This window comes from Sciurus vulgaris, assembly GCF_902686455.1.
Source record: "Sciurus vulgaris genome assembly, chromosome: 3".
Taxonomy (NCBI): Eukaryota; Metazoa; Chordata; class Mammalia; order Rodentia; family Sciuridae; genus Sciurus; species Sciurus vulgaris.
This window is the reverse complement of record NC_136463.1, coordinates 759600-778189: the sequence shown is the minus strand read 5'-3', so window position 1 is coordinate 778189 and position 18590 is coordinate 759600. Positions and strand designations below refer to the sequence as shown.

Here is an 18590-nt window from a genome sequence, read left to right as displayed (position 1 = left end):
TCCTTTAACAGGTAAAGGACATACCTCCTCCTTGCATCATTTTGTAGATTTTGCTCTCAATGTGGAGCTGAGGGTGTTTGGTTTTGACACATTCAAGCTTGATGGCAACCTCTTCTCCTGCAGCAATATCCGTACCTTGAAAAAGAAAGAAAACCACACGTTAATCATCTAATGTCCACGACATGACCCAACATCACAGAAATGCTGCAGAAATGCTGGCAGTATTTGAAGTTTCTGAGATAAACCAAATGATGGATGCTCTCTATTTTCTAAGATGGTATCAGTGGTTGATGACAGACAATTACCTGAAATGTACAGAAAAGTTCATTTGGTATTCTATCACCTGCTTACATCTGCACCCATTCCAGAGTCTTCCTTTCTGATCTGCACCTTCTGATCAGCTCAGTCCACTGACCCCTGCACTCACCTGCCCTGGGCACCATGGGGGCGTGCCATGGTGTTTCTCCATGCTGCCTTGATGGCCTTTGGGAGTGGGCTGGAGTCTCCCTCTAGGAGGAGGGTGGGGTTTAAATGCCAGACCTCCACAGCCTCAGTCCAGATGGGCACAGCATCCACCTAACACAGCCCTCAGCAGTTAGGCAGTTCTCAAGCAGAACCAATGCCCACATAGCTGCAGAAGCCATTTCTAGCTGGAAACCCTCAGTTAAGCCAAGGGATGCCCCACTCCCTTCCTGGGGATACTAGATTGAAGAAAGGACTTTTCCTAGGGCTCCACTGGTACCACCAATGCAACACACACCTTCTGTTAGTTTGTGACTAATATACTGTGATGAACTACTCTATGAGTTTGGAGTTTTTATTTTTATTATTTTTTTAAAGGGCTGGGGATTTAGCTTACTTGATAGAGTGCATACCTCACATACACAAGGCCCTGGTTCAATCCCCAGCACCACACACACAAAAAAAATTTTTAGTTGTTGATGGACAATTAAAAATATTTTTTATTATTTATTTATATATAGTGCTGAGAATCAAACCCAGTGCCTCACACATGCTAGGTAAGCACTCCACCACTGAGCCACAACCCCAGCCCAGTTTGGAGTTTTTAATGTAGAGATGTCACACCTCTGCTTTTCTCAACAAGGGCCTCAAGAGCTGGCAACCACCTTTCCTCCAGGCTCACAGAGTTCTCCTGAGTCCATGTGTGACCTGAAGCCCTACCTGGTACCTTCCCTGTTCATCACACAATGTAGCCAAGGGCTCTGAGAACAGAAACGAGGTCTCTCCAACAGCATACCTGGCCCTCCTCTCCTGTCATAGGGTCCCTCTAAGTAGAAAGTGCTAGCTACTCAGGAAGCTGCAGCAGGAGGGACATACGACTGAGGTCAGCCTGGACAATTTAGCAAGACCCTAACTCACATAAACTAAAAAGGGTTGGGAATGTTGTTCAGTGGTAGAGCTCCCCTGGGTTCCATCCACAATACTACCACTCACCCAATGACAAAAGGACAAAACACTTCCATTCTGCCCAGGGATGTGGTCATTTGTAAAGGAATTAACAGGGCTCCCACAGGCTGAGACTCCTGGGAGACCTCCTGCGGAGGCTGTGCTAGACAGACTGCAGTGGAGACAGAGCAATCTGGCCAGCCCTCAGCGACTCAGTTTCTTTTCTCAGCTGTGATGAGGTGGGAGAAGTCTGTAGTCTGTTTCACAGGGAGCTGAGGAGATGAAGGGGCTTACAGTTACACAGCACTTGAGTTCCAGATGAAGAGAAGAGGAAGGCCAACAAGTATCAGGACAACATGACTGCTGTCATCCACACTGTCCAGTGAACACTCAAGAATCAGTTGCTCTGGTGGCTCAGAGGTCTGCACAAGACACACCACTCCCAGTAAGCCTGCCAAAGTCCCTAGAGAATGCTACAGGATCTGATCACTGCCAGTGACCACTCCAGATTTAACAACTTCACATACCACTTTGGGAGCAATCACAAGATGGTAACACAGTTCATTTTTTTTCTGCCCACAGTTGGGACAATCTAATTGCAAAAGAAATGACTTCATCTAGAACGTACCATGCGGATGAAAAATGACCTCTGAGTACCTCTAAGGACCTGGACTCTGAGCTGAACTCACCATCCAGGAGGAGTGGTGACTCATCTCACCAGTTACATCAGCGACTCCCTGCACCCCAAAGCAGCCCAGCTCTAGGGGACAACACTACAACCCTTGCCAGCTGGCAGGTCCACACTGACAGGACAGTCCAGGGCCAATAAGCCTAGGACTAGGATCTTCAGGAAGGAGGAGGCTAACTCTAGCTTCACTCTGCAGCTGATAAAGCTTTGTCTAACAGTCACTGCTACAATACTGACAGCTGTGGGAACGAATGACCACTGGCAACTCTGAAACACAACCTGAATTACACCCTATAATGCAGCCAAGGGCATGTGCTATACTGGCAAACAGAGTCAGTCAACCAACTGGAGAGAAATGGTGGCTCAAGAGGCTGAGGCCCCAAGCAACTTAGCAAGACCCTGTGTCAAAATAACAAGGGCCAGGGACACAGCTCAGTGGTTAAGCACTCCTGAGTTCAATCCCTGGTACAAAAAAAACAAAAAGCAAAAAAAAACAAAAAAAGACAAATGTTTGAAGGCAGTACACCCTTACACCCTCCAGGGTTTCCTCCATGGATTTCATTATCTACCAAGATGAAAGGCCAGGCAGGCAGCTTCTGTGCACCCTGCAGGTCCCAATGAAAACCCACTAGCCTGCAGCCAAGAAGCCCTGCCCCACCCTGGCTGGCAGCATCCCCATGCCCCACTAGCAATGCTACCCCACACTGCCACTGGACCTTGAAGAGACAAATATGGGATAAGGAAGCACTGATAAGCTGACAGCCACTTGGCATTGCTGCATCATGTCTACCTTATTTTATAAAAGTTGTGGTCAGCAACAGACTAGAAATTATAAATCCTGGTCCTTTATAACAAATCGAAGAAATACTATAAGAAGGAACACAAGTATTTAAGGGCTATGATTCAGAACAAGACAAAACCCAGAGACAAGCAGATGTTTATTCAGGTTGTCTATTTAAGAACATTTATCACTCAAACCACCTCAATTTTTTTTTGCAGCTCAACTATTCTGCTCTTCTGTTAAGACAGAGCTCTCCCACTAGGCATAAATGTTGGTCTGGGTTTAGACATAGGATAATGCTAATTCCAAGAACACAAAATCATGTTCTTTGAGTTGAGCAGATAATAAAGGTAGTGAATTACATGAAACATGACCCTGTCCTGGAACAAGAAGGGAACTCTGAATTACCAGCCTGGCTATTCCCATCTAGGGTCGTCAACAGAAAACAGGGAGTCACCCTGGAAAAACAGGGCAAAGTCATCTCTCAGGGAAAACTATGGCAAGGTGACATGGAACAGTATGATTCCTCACTGAAATGTTCATGTAATACACAATTCCAAGGTGAATGGAGTCCCAGTGAGAGGCAGTGACCGCTACGTTTTCATGGTCAGCCAGCAGTGGGGACATAGTACCTCTCCAGAGATACCAAGGTACTGAGGGGAAAACCAGAGATGAACAGGTTACTAAAGTTTAGTTCCCAAAATATGGAACATCATATAATCTGATGCAGTCTATCCAGGTAAGTGATGGACAGATGGAGACTCCGAGAAACTGAAGGAGTAACAGTGAAACACAAGCCAATAGTAGTCAAGAAGAAACTTCATTCTTCTAGCTGGGTCCTCGACCGTACCACTTGCTTCTAGAAAACAAATGACAAAGGCTAAACCCAGACATTGGTACCTTGCAGGCACTCTGTTCACAATGGCAACACAGTGGTGCTCCACTTACCATGACACCATCAGACAAACTGGCCTTCAGCCTGGCCCATGCCACAGGCTCTTCTTCTCTGATACCATCACACTGGACTGGGAACACATAGTCCACAACAAGAGTATGGGCTCCATTTTTCTATAAGGCACACTGCCATCCAAAATGAAAGGATTTCTGGTTTCCACTGCATCAAAAAAAATGTCACCTCCAGTGAGGGCTGACACTGGGGAGGACAATGGGCTGAGGCTGCCCTAGACCTGCCTGCAATACCAACATACAACGTCCTGCCCAGGTATGCTCTCTACAGGTGTGCGGGCTGTGTTGTTTTTCCTGTCTGCCCCCAAAAAAGTCTTCTGCATTTGGCTGGCTTGGACTGAGGGAGGAGACTGGATTTTCTGAGTCCCACAGTAGCTCAGGTCCAGTACGCATACTTTCTTTAGCGTGGACATTCTAGGAACAGCTCTACATGCTGCCCCTCTCTGAAGGGACAATTTGGGGAAAGATGTGTACAGTATGGTGGGGCACCCCACTATAGCCCTTTCTCCTGGCTACTGCACAGCAGGCTGCCAGAGGAGATAGGCCAACTAGGGGCACTGCCAGAAATTCAAGGATAGCCTCCTCTTCCTCCCAGTCTCAAATACCTTGAAGTACAGAAAGTCCTGCGTGGAAATCCAAAGATCAAAGATGAGCCCCACTGGAGGAGTGAAGTGCCTTCTGACAAACAACCAAAGTGGCAACAGGTAGGAAAGATTTCATTTATACCCACACTAGAATTCATGACATAGACTTTAAGTTGAGACCCAATTCCTCACATCTGACTGGCTGCAGACAAATGGCACAAAACTATAGCATAGATTAGTCAACCCATCCCATGGTCTTCAGACTCTGCCCCTTCCATGGACCCATCTTTCCGGCCTGTCTTATTCATGTTAGTATGATAATTTTATCTTTCAGTTCTTCAGTGGGGTGCTTGAAAGGAGAGCAATGTAGGCTAAGAGCCAATGCCATTGGAGAGAACAATGGTGCCCAACCCCATGCAAGTAAGTGGAAGTATACCCTGATGGCAGAACAGTTCCTCTTAGAACACACACGGCAGACAGAACCAATCCCTCTGAAGAGGTTGGTCCACCTGGTCAACTGTGCCCAATATAAGGTGCCCAAAGGATGCAACACTGAACAAGCAGAACCCCCACCAAGTCTGCACCAAGAGACACACTTACACCTCTGAATAACACATGGCAACCAAACCACAACTGAATTGTCAGAGTTGATCTTTGGAAAGCCAAAGTTATTTGGCAAGGTCTCAGAGAGCAAAACATTTCAAAATACCTACTTTTTAATGCCTGCAAAAGTGTGCCTAATGGATAGACTTTTCAGTACAGCTCCTACATTCTTGAGTTAAAACTTGTGCCAAAATCCATACTTCTATAAATAAGCCAAACAGCTTCCATTTACCCAGCACTTTTACTCCCAAAACACTGCCGAGAAGGCATCTGACCGACTACTTAGTTATAAATATTTAAATAGTGAAACCCAAATGTCTTTACAGCATACTTCTCTCAGCAGGTCATTACAGCAGAAGTACAAGTTCAAAATCATCAACATGGCGTGTGATGGAGTTACCTAGACTAACTGGGAACCCACACTAGTTATGAGCTACTAGATAGGGTCAGTTCATCCTAACACTGTCAGTCCTCAAGGTCCTGGGAAGGATGGGGGTGAGAAGCACTCCAACTTGGGATAATCTGAAAGGCAAGGCCCAAGGCACTGCTGACTCCTGACCATCCCTGACAGGTTGTGCCAGCCAAACACACCCAGACTGGGCTGCTCAACAAAAGATCTTTACCCCAAATCTAGGCAGCAGTCCTCTGCAAACACCACTCTTAGGCAGCACATTCTTAGGTTCAGGGGTTTGGAAGAATTTGTGCACAATACAATTTCACTAAGATTGTCAATGGAATTTTGTTGGAAGTTTAGAAAAGTTAAATTTTTCAAATTCTCAACTAGAAGCTTTAAGCCAATCTTTCATTACACATGTATACACATGTATTCTTTCACTAACACCATCCAGGACATTCCCACCCCGTGTTTTTCAAAGTCTACCTTGAGAACTTTTAATAGTCAAAAGAACAACTCATGAGAACTTTCTTACCACTTCCCCTGCCTCCAAATTTTGCCAACATTATAACATTTATCTTTGTCTGCAATCACCTAAATTTAATTATTTTTTATTTCCAGGTATTAAGTATGCAACTTGGATGCTTCTCATGTACTCAATGACCACTCCAAGGCAGAGAGGCTCTGAACAGAGACCAGGGCCAGTCACGGTCCGAGCTCAAGGGGAACATTTTCAGTCCGTTTATGACTAAGGTATTGGTATCCTGGAGGATTATGGGCTCCTCCAGCGGGTTAGTTACCTGAAGCTGCCACTTTTGGAAAAGGCAAGATCAGTCAGCAACCAGGAGCCTTCGGAACCAGCCCAGCACTTCCCCATTTCAGACTGGGCCACTTTCCACCTCCACAGTGCACTTGGGTTGTTTTGACATTCCCCCCCACACACGTGTGCAAGACACAGGGTCAGCATGCAAGTGAGTGGGTGGAGACAGAGCAAGACCCGCTGCGGAGCCGAGCGTGGCCTTTGTTTACTGCTGTGACCTTAGATGGGGGCAGGGAGCCGACGCCCCGCCCGGCAGTCCAGCCCTGCCGCTCTGGGCCCCACCCCCAGGCCCCTGCCTCCACCCGGCCCGGGCAGCACCAAACCCAGGCCCACTGACCCAGCGGCCCAAGCCCCCGGCCCGATGCCCCCAGGCCCCTGCCTCTCTCCCGGACCCAACCAGACCCAGCCCCAGGCCCGAGCCGCAGCCCCTCGCCACTCTGGGTCCCACCGGCCCCGCAGGTGCAGTCCCGGTCCCAATCCCAGTCCCGGTCCCAATGACCCCAGGCCCCTGGCCCTCTCCAGGGCCCAGCCAGCCCCGGCCCCGGCCCCGGGCCCGATGAGCCAGGCCCCTGCCTCTGCCCTGCAGACTCAGCCCCCCCAGGCCCAGTGCCCCCAGACCCCGGCCTCTCCCCCGCAGACTCAACCCCCAGGCCCGCTACCGCAGCCCCTCAGTCCGGCCCGCTCGGCCCGCGGCCGTTGGGCGCAGACCGGGCCTCCCGCGACCGCGCCCGCGGCCCCGCACCCTCCCACCCGCTCGACCGGGCCTCACCGAGATAGATGTCTCCGAAGGAGCCGCTGCCGATCTTGCGGCCCAGCCGGTACCTGTTCCCGACCCTCAGCTCCATGGCGGCGGTACGGTTTGCTCCTGCCCGCCCGGCCGCTTCCTGGGTCTGCGCTCCGGGAGGCGGCGCCGCTGCTGCCGCTACTGCGGGTCCGGTCCGGCTCCGCCCCCCTCACGGCCCCGCTTTCACCATCGCTTTCCGACCGCCCCGCCGCTCCCAGCGCCTCAATACGGGGCGGATGGGACAGTCCGAGCGCCGCCGCCGCTGCTCCGGCCCCTGCCGGCCCCGCTTGCCTTCTCCCCGCCGCGGATGGACTCGGATCTTCCGGGCCTAAGTCCCCCTTCAGCTGCCTAAAGGAGCCGCCGCCATCGCGCTGTGACGTCACTTCCCCTAGCAACCCGGAGGGGCGGGGCCGCGCCGGAGGGGCGGGGCGTGGGGGCGGGGCGGGGCGCTCCGGTCGCGGCGGGGCGCCTGCGCAGACGGTCCGCTCTGGGCTCGGGGGCCGGGGACATGCATCTTTGCCGCTGGTCTTGGCCTTCCCGCAAGTGGGCTGCACGTGGGTTTCGCGCAGGCTTCTGGTTTGCAGTGTTGTGGGAAGCCGGCTGGTCCTCTCGACAGACCTGGGCAAGGCGTCGAGCGGTGCCCTTTGCGGGAAGACAGAGGGTCCCAGCCCTGGATCAGGGGTCATAAGTGTGCAGTATACCCTGACGGAGCTGCCACTTCCCAGACTTTGGGCGCCACAGGATGTCAATACCTGCAGTCTTTGGCTGCCTACCCCATTCTCATACCAGGTGAAGGCGGAGGAAGAGCTGGCCTCCTGATCCAGCTCTGGGGACCTCGAAAGTGGTCATTAAGAGACGATGGATGGGTGAAGCCACCAAGGGTGCAGAGGGTTGAGGCCCTGATACCTGTCTCCTCCTCAGTGCCATCAACTTGGACACTAAGTCAACATTTTTATCTGACCTTTTTGAATGTGAATATTCTTCTGGCAAAAGGAAACACGGATGTGGAAGTTCAGGTTGACAACTGGCTTCAAACTGGGAGGAATCCTTCAGAGAATCCCCACACAGAACTTGCAGGCACAGCCTCTCCAGTCATGTTTCTCTGTCCACACCCCAGCAAAAACCAAAGGGCCATGAACAGCCTGACCATTGGGCAACCTGATTTCTGTGTTTGAACATTTGGCATAGAACTCTGTGCCACCTGGGATCACAATGTTGAGCTTGTGGACAAGAAAGCAGCTGAGCACAGCAGCCCAGCAAGTGCCTGCCCAGGGCTCACTGGCCTGGGCTCTCCACCTGTTTGTGGATTGAGGCTCCTCTGCATCCATAGCCCAGAACTGCCAGCAGTTCACAACTTAAGCACTTGTCACTCTGAAATGAGAGATAGTCACAGACTGTGCAGTCAGTCCAAGCTTGGCATGTGGCAGTTAAGACAGCCCCAGACCCAGAGACTTAAAACATCAAGAGTTCATGCCATGGCTGGGGCTGTGACTCAGTGGTAGAGCACTTGCCTAGCATGTGTGGGGCACCAGGTTCAATGCTCAGCACTGCACATAAATAAATAAGTAAAATAAAGGTCCACTAACAACTTCAAAAAAGATTTTTAAAAGGTTTATGCCATGATGACCGGGTGTGGTGGGCACACCTATGATCCCAGTGGCTTGGGAGGCTGAGACAGGAGGATCTAGAGTTCAAAGCCAGCCTCAGCAAAAGTAAGGCACTAAGCAACTCAGGGAGACCCTGTCTCTAAATAAAATACAAAACAGGGCTGGGGATGTCGCTCAGTGGTCGAGTGTCCCTGAGTTCAATCCCTGGTACCCCTCCAAAAGAAAAGGAGTTTATGCCATGAGACCAAGAATCACTGTGTGTGGAGAGGTAGACCACCGTGCACTGCACAAGCGACCAAGAGGTAGACCACCCGTGCACTGCACGTGTGACCAAGAATCACTGTGTGCTGAGAGGTAGACCACCATGCACTGCACATGTAACCAGCACTATGGATGTATGTGGAGGGTCTCTGATAGCAAAAGAGTCACCAAAGGGGCACTTCTTGACTTTGCCTCGTGGGGAGAGGATAAACTGCCGCGTTAGGGGCCCTTGGGCTGGGCAGAGCACAAAGCATCCAGGGGGTGTGAGCAGAGTTTCACTGGGTCTTAGCCAGGCCCCATCAGCTCTTCCCTCCCCATTCTCCTGGCTGGAAATCACTCTTGACCTCCGCATGGTGACAAGCACAAGGTCAAGTTGTCCTGAAGACGAGAGTCCAGCTCAAGGGGTTTGCCTGAACTCCCTTGCCCACTGAGGTGGAACAAGTGGCGAGGGAGCTCGTGTGCTCCTAGTCTGTCTTCTTGCTGTCTGTCCAACACCCCCACCCAGGACATCCCAGGTCCTGCCACACCCTCTCTCAGCCCCCAGCATCCCCTGACCTGATGGTGACTCCTAGTGCTTTCTTGATCCTAGTGAATGGTATCACTTCTCCCCTGGCAGCTTGCCAACCTTCAATTGTGGGCATCAAGGTCATAATTCGGCACATAGAATACAGATCACTTCTGTCTGGGATAGAATCTGGCCTCAAGGAACCTCAGCAGGGTCTTCTTTCTCCCTCTACTGCTGCAGGGGACACAGGAGCAGCCTGCAGCTAGAACAGTCAGTCCCACACTGATTCAACCTGAAAAGCCCAGCCCGCCCCCAGACACTGTGGGGGTGCTCGGCAGGTGCTGCCCCCCCACACACACCTGGGGGCCTCCTCTTTCTGGACTGTGCTCCCAGGCCCTGGATCACCTTGCAGTGTCCTGCAGTTGATGAGAGAGATGACCACCCTGAGGACCTCTGGCCTGGGCAGAGGGGTTTCAGCCTGGGGTGGGCCTGCTTGCCAAACTTCTGGTCAGAATCACTCATTCACACTTCCATGTGACAAGACAGGTTCCAGGACCTTTGGTGGGTCTCTACTGCCAGCAGCAAGGAGCTAAACTCCCTCGTCTGGTCTTCGAAGCTCTCTGCTGACTGGTGTCCTAGGCCGTTGCCAGTGACCATTCTTGTTCCCTTCCAGCCTGCTGTTTGAAACCATAGCCCCGAGTTTTGCAAAAAGGGCCATCCCACCCTTTCCCTGCAGTTCCCTTGTGACCTTGTAGAAAGATCCTGTGCCTTGAGCCCCAAGATCACCCGACTCGCCCACTGCACAGCCAAGACCTGGGGGCCCCTCAGCCTCACTCACACCCTGAGTACAGCCCACCACGTGGAGGCAGCAAAATGTAAAGTAGCACTGGGGATGATCAGGGGATGCCTTCCTCTGCCCCAAACTGGTGGTCCCGAGCAGCTCCCAGGCCAGAGTCAAGGGCTGGGTGCTGTGGTCCAAAACGTGTCCTCCAAAGTTCAGGTACTGGGAACAATGCCCAGTGCGAAAGAGCTTCAAGGTGGGCCCTTCCAAAAGTGCTCATGGTCAGGAGGACACTGGGCTCATAGGTAGAACTCGGGAGTGGCTCCTGATACAGGTATGCATAGGTCCCTCCACCCCCCATACTCATGTTCCTTTGGCCTTCCACCTTCCACCGCGGGATGACACAGACGGCCCTTGCCAGATGCTGGCCCTTGACTCTGGGCTTCTCAGCCTCCAGAAGGGTAAGAATAAGGGGAGCTTTTAGGAGCTTGTGCCCATTGTTTGTGGGGAATTCTGGGGGCCTGCTCTTGCCTGGTGGCTGGAAAAGGCATCCAGTCCAGGGAAACTTCCGGAGCTTTGAGGAAGGTCCATAAAGGCTTGGAGTAGTGGGCCTGAGCTCTAGGGTGTTTTTTCCCCCTGACCCCAAGGAGCCCCTGGGAGATACCTCTAGGAGACCATCTGGCTGGATTTTCTCCCCTTCACTTGCAGGCTTTGGGCTGGGCCCCCAGGGGTAGCACAAGCTGATAGGGTCCCTGTCCTTGTCAAAGGTCGGGAAGAAGATGGAACCATCGTATAAGTGAATACAATTGCAGCTGGACAGAGGCTGTTGGAGGAACCCAGAAGGGTTGAACACCCCTAAGGTCCCAAGGACAAAGAGTGGCCTTGGCAGAGGGAGAGAAGGGCTAGGGCGAAGGGCCCATGGAGGGATGGGGGTGTCTCCGGAGGTGGATGGTTGGGTGTGTGCATGTTGAACAGAGCTAACACCCAGTCGTTGGCGGAGGGTTAAGGTCAGGAAGAGTGCTGGGGTCACCAGGGCTTAGGAGAGACAGAGACACCCAAGGGACCCCAGGGAAAGAAGTCCTTCAGGTTCTAGGGCTCGGTGCCAACCCTGATGACTAACTGGGTAAAGGAATGCAATTCCCAGCCCATGCCAGAGGATCGGAAGTGAGTTCACGTCCCCAACCTCCCCAGACCCCGCCCAGCTTGACTGAGGCCTGATGGAGGGCCAGGGATATGGTGCGTGGCTCCGGGTGCACTGCACAAGACAGCAGCCACTGGCCACTCGGGGCTAAAGTAGAAGCAGCTGCTCAGTAAGTACCTCAAGCCACGTGTCAAGTTCAGTGAGCCTGTGTTTGGCAGCAGGACAGTCTTCCAGAGACCAGTGGTCTTAGCTGGGGCTGATTTTTGTTCCCTGCTGGAATGGCCCAGCCCTGAGTGTCAGGAGGGCCAAGACAGGAAAGCTCCCCCACCAGCCCCAGCCACAAACTGCAGCAACTCCTGGCCGTGCACTCCTGCTGGTCAGTGAGTATGAGCCCCCCAGGAGGCCAGGCAATGGGGCAGGGAGTTCTGTGCCAGCCTGGACAAGCGCGGAAGTGGCCCCCCATATGTGTGGACACTTGAGACAGGGGCTGCACTCTCTCATGGAACTGGTTCTGGTCTGACATTAGAGTTGGGTTGATGATGTCCATCCCCATACTGGACTCTTGGATCAGCCACTTGGGCTGGGTCCAGCTCCAGTCTTGGTGTGCAAATGTGTTCCGGGGTTCCCTGGCTCAGGAACATCCTTCTCTCTGCCTGGCATTGTTAGAAGCCCCTCGCCCCCCTTCAGCTCAGGCAGATCACAGAGGCCCTGGTGGTGGGGCTTCTCCAAGGTAGCTGGCAGTCACCAAGATCCTTGGCACCTGCCCCACTCTTCCTGCCCAGCTGAGCACATAGGACATGGTCAGTACACTCTCTCCTCTGGACGAGAAGAGCTCCACGCTGGTGGGGATGATGTGTCCTTCCTGCTGCCCTTGTCTGTGGCATGGATGGTGGCCGCTGGCAGGAGATGGCATCCTTCCCTGTGGGGCCTGAAGAGGAGCGGCTGGGAGCCCTCCAGGGCCCTTGCCTGGCTCTTACCCAAAGCCAGGAGAAGGTGCAGCAACCCCACCTGGCAGCTAGAGGATCCTCGGCTCCATTTCCCAGAGGTAGGTAAAGGATTCCATAGAGAGGAGGCAGGCCAGGGCCACAGCTACTTCCTACACACAGGACCCCATGGAGGTGGGTGGCGATCAACCTGGGCCTGCAGGTCAGGGGTCTGGGTGCTCCAGTCACACTGGGCTTTGAGGCAATGGCAGGCACTTGACCCAGAGGCGTCCAGACTTGGGCTCCAAACACCAACCTCATCAGAAGCTATCAGGAGGCTTTGCTGTCCTGACCTGTCCTGATTACGGCCTGGAAACATCAGAGGCCTGACTGTTCAAGAACTGATGCTGCCCTAGTCCTGCCTGGACCAGAATGGGAAGCCTCGGCCTCCTCCTTCCACTCCAGGCAGGACTTCGGGGTCCCAGACAATGGGCATGTCCACCTGGGTAGGGTTCATAGGTCCCCAAGGTGCCTCCATGCCTGGGGTTGCCTCTCAGGTCAACTGTGCAGCCTTGGGCCCTGCTGGACCCACCACCCTCCCTCCACCATCGACTCTTGGACTTTCCCTCTGGGGCCTCCCTGGTGGATGGCCTGGACCTGGGCACCAACCCAGGTGCAGTGACAGGAGTAGGCAGTGGGGTAACGCCCACATGCTGGCCTTCTGCAGGCCTGACCCAGCCTGAAGGAAAGAAGAGTGGTCCCCAGAGGCTCCTCCCCGCTCCAGCTATGGCTGCTGCTCTCAATTAAGAGAGCTGGTCAGGGCCAAGTTGGGAGGATCATGTCTGTCCCTGACCCTGGGTTGTCTTGCTCCACTCATGAGAGGCCCAGTGTGGGTTGTGCCCCACGGTGCTTGGGGCACCAGCAAGGCCAGCAGGAGACGCACGTCTGGCAGTAGGCATTGGGCATTGTGCTCAGGTGCCCCAATATCCCTGCTCCTCCGTACCCCAAGGCTGTGGGCAGTGACTGGGCAGCAAGCCCACCGGCGGAGCCTCTCCCTGTTGCAGGCAAGCAGCAGTGAAGGGCAGCATGGCAGCTGCCCCAGTGCATCTTCCTGAGACGGCAGGGTCTACACAGCCTAGGAGGTTTGGGCTCTGTGGGCCGGCTCTCTGCGGGGTGGGGGCTGGGGCCTCTGATGTATGGGAGCCCCCACCTCTTCCTCGGAGGCCCATCCCACCCCATTCAGCTGACAGAGCTCTGATGCTGAGTCTGGTGACCAGGTAACACAAGTCCGGACCTGGCCAGCCAGCATGGGCCCTGGAGGCCATGAGGTGTGGTGCTGTTAGTGCAGGGGCAGTGCCCAGGGCAGTGCAGGTGGAAGCCATGGCAGCACCTCAGAAGCTCTCGCGTGGGCTTGTAGCACCACCTGCGTGCCAAGGCCAGCAAGACCAGCAAAGCCCATGGTGCACGGGTGCTGGGGAAGGGAAGCTGTCACCATTTGTTAGGAAGAGTCACCCAGAAGGGAGTGCATGGAAGGGCAGCTGACACAAGTCCAGCTCGTCCTCAGTCCAACACTAGCTCCAGAAGTCAATTCAATTCAGAGCACACCGAAGACATGAGGAGAGAGAGAGAAAAATCAAAAGGGCAGAAGTCGCCAGGGTGCTGGTGCATCCCATAACCCAGCTACTTGGGAAGCTGAGGTAGGAGGATTGTAAGTTTGAGTCAGCCTGGGCAACGTAGCAAGACTCTGTCTCAAATAAACACAAAAGGTTTGGGGATGTAGTTCAGTGGTAGAGCCACTGGGTTCAATCCCAGTGCCAAAAATTAAAATTAAAAAAGTAGAGAAGAAAGGAAATGATTACAGATACAACACAGGTTTTTTTTTTGAAGAAGGGTAGAATTAGGAACACTAATACACTGATAAAATTGAAAGCCTAAACCAGTAGATAAATTCCTGGAAAACTATAGCTGATGACTAGAACAAAAGGAAGCAGAGAATAGAACAGACTAAAACAGTGGTCAGCTCCACCTGGAGCTCCACCTAGCTTCCAGGGACCAATGAGTGCTTGCTGTGGACGGAATGTTTTAGAAAATGAAAAGGAGAGGGACGTGTCCAGCTCACTTGATGAAGTTGGGTTACATGATGCCGAGCCCGACAGGATCGACGGAGAGAAGAAAAGATGAGAGGCCTGTTTGACTGGAGACTCAGATGCAGAACCCTGAAACAAAACATTAGGAAACTGGACCCAATCGCATCTGAGAGATGGACCTCACTGTCCAGGTTTCTCTGTTTCTGTATCAGTTCAATTTCCCCATGACCAGACTAAGGAGAAAAAGCCTATGATGTACTCACTAGGCACAGAAATCATTTGATAAGGTCATAGATTTTGTCCATTTTATGATTAAAAAGCTTTTAGCACAATAGAAATAAGAGCAGTTCCTTCTGATGGTAGAAGCCAGACATCCACATCTGTGGATAAGTGGAGAGACTCTGGTGGCTGAGGCCAGGTGGCAGATGCCAGTGACATTCCCTGGATCCACACAGCCCTCGAGACCAACCTAATCTAGCAATCCCACTCCTTGGTATTTAACCTACTGAGTTGGAAACTATGTCACCCTAAATCCTTCATGTGGAATGTTGATATCTTTTTTTTTTTAATATCTTTTTAGATGTGATGGACCTTATTTTATTATATATACTTGGTGCTGAGAATTGAACCCAGTGCCTCACACATGCTAGGTGAGCGCTCTACCATGAGCCCACAATTCCAGCTCTGATAGCATCTTTATTATAATTTTCCCTGGAAGTCAATAAGACACCCTGCAGGAAGTAAATGGTGAGCAAACCAGAGCATCACTCAGAGACAGGAGGAAGGAACATGCTGTCCAGCCACAAGAGGCGTTGGATGAATCACAGATGCTTGTGCCCAGTGAAAGAAGCTAGTTGGAAAGGTACATACTGTGCGATTCCTTTAATGATGGTCTGGAAAAAGTATTCAGAGTTACAGGGGCAGGGAGGGAGGGGACACAGGTGGACCACAGGGGATTTTGGGGCAGTGGGGCAGTCCTGCATGATACTGTGGCAGGGAGGGACACATGAACCCAGAGGCTATACAGTGGAAAGAGTGAAACATAATGTAGGCAAACCCCAACCATTTAGAGTTGGGGATCCCAAGATGGAATTCAGACTGGGATGGGAGAAGCCGGCTGCGTTGGAAAGACAAGAGAAGGCTGGCTGAGGAGGGGCACTGGCCCAGTAACTCTGGAAGTGGGTGAGTTGTAAGACCAAAGGCAGAGGAGTCGCAGGCTGACCCTCCTGAAGCCACCATGCAGGCACGCTGGAGCTGAACAACTGGGTGGACAGATGGCAGGTGGGAGGAGTCCGGCTCCTGCGCATTGGAGTGGGAGTGTGCAGATAAACAAGGGAAATGGCTAGACTGACCCACGTGGTAACAGATCAGGATCCCAGACAGATACCCATGGAAACATACGTGTGGATGCGTATGCAGGAACACATTTGTACATATGCAGGTAAGCACACAGCCCAGAAGTAATGACACTGCACTAGCAACAGTCATACTTTGCAGCTCTTCTCCAACAAAAGGAACCACAGCTACTGGGGGAAGTGGCTGACTAGGACTCAGGTAGCAAACATACAAGATGATCCTGGCACATCTTGTAGTGCTAATGTTATGGACCAAACTGTGTCCCCAAAGAGTTACATGTTGAAGCCCTCACCCCAGGGGGCCTTTCAGGAGGTGCCCACAGCTCAGTGAGGGCACAGGGAGGGACCCTGATCCCAGGCAGATTAGACGGGCATCCTTACAAGAAGAGGAAGAGGCCACAGGAGTGCACACGGGAGGCCAGGTGAGCACAGGGAGAAGGTGCCATCTGCAAGCAGAACAGAGAGGCCTCAGGAGAGAAGCAGCACTGCCCGCACCCTCCTCTCAGAGGTCCAGCTGCAGGCCAGAGAAAGAAGCATCTTTTCTTTAAACCACTGGTCTGTGGTATGTACGACGGCAACCAGAGCAGCCCAGCGCCTCCAGAAACTGAGCTTGAAACCATGGGAAGCAAGGAGCCGGGGTGACAGGCCAGGTTAGAGGGGTTGGGCAGAAGAGCCCCTGAAGGCTGACGCTGGGGTAGCAGATGACTGGGTGCTGCATCATCACCAAGTGTGACATGTACACGCTGAGCCCACTCATGCAAGAGAAGAGGATCCTGCCTAACTTACATCATGCTCTGCCATCAAATCCCTGGTCCTTCTGTTTGGACTGTGCATAGTGACTTCCTTCCAAAAAGAGCACAGTAGGAGAAGTGGGGGCGGGATCCCTTTTTTGGAGAACCGCCCCTTGAAAGGGGAAGGGCACTTTGTCTCTGTGATCTTCCTTCCCCAACACCCCAGTCTAAACAGGAGGAAAACATCAGGCAAATCCCAGCAGAGGGGCAGCGTAAAAAACATCTGACCAGTGCTCCCAACTGTGAGGACCAGAGAAGTCTGAGAAACACACAGCCTGGAGACAGGACAAATAAGTGTCACGTGGGATCCTGGACATCTCGGGAAACTTGAATGAAGTATAAACTTTAATGATGCATACCAATACTGGCCCTAATGGAAGATGTTAACAGAAGGGAAACTGGGTGTGGGTTATGTGGGAACTCTGCTATCTTCACAGCTGGTCTGTAAACCTAAATTCATTCTAAAATAAAAATGTTACTGAAAAATGTTTTAAAATTGCTTGCTTTCTAATTGTTCCCACAAGCTAAGGGTCTTTCCTCTTACTCCCAGCTTGCTAATAAGAATGGGTATTTAAATCTATCATCTCTTGTGATGATAAAATATAAAAACACAAAACACATCAGAAGGGTTGCCCTTGGGTCAGGGGAATGAGAGCAACAAATGATCCAGTGAAGTCTTAAGAGACAGAATCAGAGAGGACCTTGCACTGGTAAATCACGATCACATTCCATGACCCAGGGACTGTCTGCAGCAGGTCCTTCAAACGAAAGAAGGAAGCCAGGTAAGGGGGAGCACACCTGTGGTCCCAGCAGCCCAGGAGCTGAGACAGGAGGATGGAAAGTTCAGCTAGGGCAACTCAGTGAGATCCTGTCTCAAAATAATTTTTAAAAACGGCCTGGGGGTCTGGGGTTGTGGCTCAGTGGCAGAGTGCTTGCCTAGCACATATGAGGCATTGGGTTCGATCCTCAGCACCACATTAAAATAAATATATAAAATAAAGATATTGTGCCCATCTACAAATAAAGAAAAAAAAAAAAAAAAAAAAAGGGCTGGAGATGTAGCTCGATGGTAGGGCTGTTTCCTAGCACATGCAGGGTCCTGGGTCTAAATCCCCAGTGCTACAAAAACAAAACAAAGCACAAGCAAAAGAAGAAAATTGGTTGTGCGATTGGAAGGCTGGGGCTGGGTTGTGGCTCAGTGGCGGGGCGCTTGCTTTACATGTGTGAGATGCTGGGTTCGATCCTCAGCACCACATAAAAATAAACAAATAAATATATATAAAAAAAAAGATTGGCAGGCTGGTGACCAGCGGCAGAGCCTCACTGGCCACTCGGAGGCACCGGCCACACAACACCCAGTGTGAAAGCGTGGGAGCTGAAGAAAAGCAATAGGAATTAAACGTCATGATCTGAGAGACACACGAATCGGGGCTGGGGTTGTGACTCAGTGATCCAGGGCTTGCCTAGCACATGTGAGGCACTGGGTTCAATCCTTAGCACCACATAAAAATAAATAAAAGTACTGTGTCCGCCCAAAACTAAAAAAAATTTTTAAAAAATACACAAATAGAACTATTATTAAATATAGAAGGAGAACTAGTAAGTATGGAAAGAAGAACAATTTGGACAATAATACACTCATGAAAAATCTGGGCCTGTTAGGCCTAAAATCATCCTTACTAACTGTCCCTCTCCTGGCATTACATTCTGAAACTTTCCTGGACTGTACCAGAAAGAGCCCCTGAGGAACCACACAGAATCAGGGAGGGGATCGGTCAGCTCACCTGCTTCTTTAAGGCGATCTCCTTGGAAATTGGTGATGGTGTGTCAAATGTCCATGGGCAGGTACCCCCGGTTCTGCTCCTTCATAGATGAGGGTACTCTGATACCCACCTCAGGGAGGCCAGAGTTAACAAATAAAAGTATAGATAAATTTGTGCTTCAGATAAGTGAAAGATAATTTTTCTACATTTTAAATTGGTACGGTTATAGTTGTGCATAATGGTGGGATTTGTTTCAAATTCATACATGTGCACAATATGACAATATCATTTGGCCAATATCCCTCCCCAGCACTTTCCCCCTCCCTGTATCCTACCCTTGTTTCCTTTC

At 51.7% G+C, this 18590-nt stretch overlaps 1 protein-coding gene and 1 long non-coding RNA gene across 4 annotated transcripts in view; one reads left to right on the top strand and one right to left on the bottom strand.

The window, feature by feature from the left end:
* CSNK1D (casein kinase 1 delta) overlaps positions 1–7404 on the bottom strand; it is a 29439-nt gene extending 22035 nt beyond the window's left edge. For 2 of the 3 annotated variants that reach the window (XM_079131022.1, XM_079131021.1), the window contains exons 1-2: positions 7013–7403; positions 25–135 (exon numbers count right to left, since the gene is read on the bottom strand). In XM_079131022.1, the coding sequence (XP_078987148.1) occupies positions 25–135; positions 7013–7088 (187 nt within the window). In that variant the 5' untranslated portion in view covers positions 7089–7403. Of the gene's footprint in view, positions 1–24; positions 136–7012 lie in introns of all 3 variants that reach the window. The other variant, XM_079131020.1, reaches the window with a different exon arrangement.
* Positions 7405–11394: 3990 nt separating this feature from the next.
* Positions 11395–16890, top strand: LOC306658508. Its single transcript, XR_013763069.1, has 3 exons — positions 11395–11491; positions 12105–12367; positions 16645–16890. It is a non-coding gene; the product is annotated as an uncharacterized lncRNA (long non-coding RNA).
* Positions 16891–18590: the final 1700 nt, after the last annotated feature.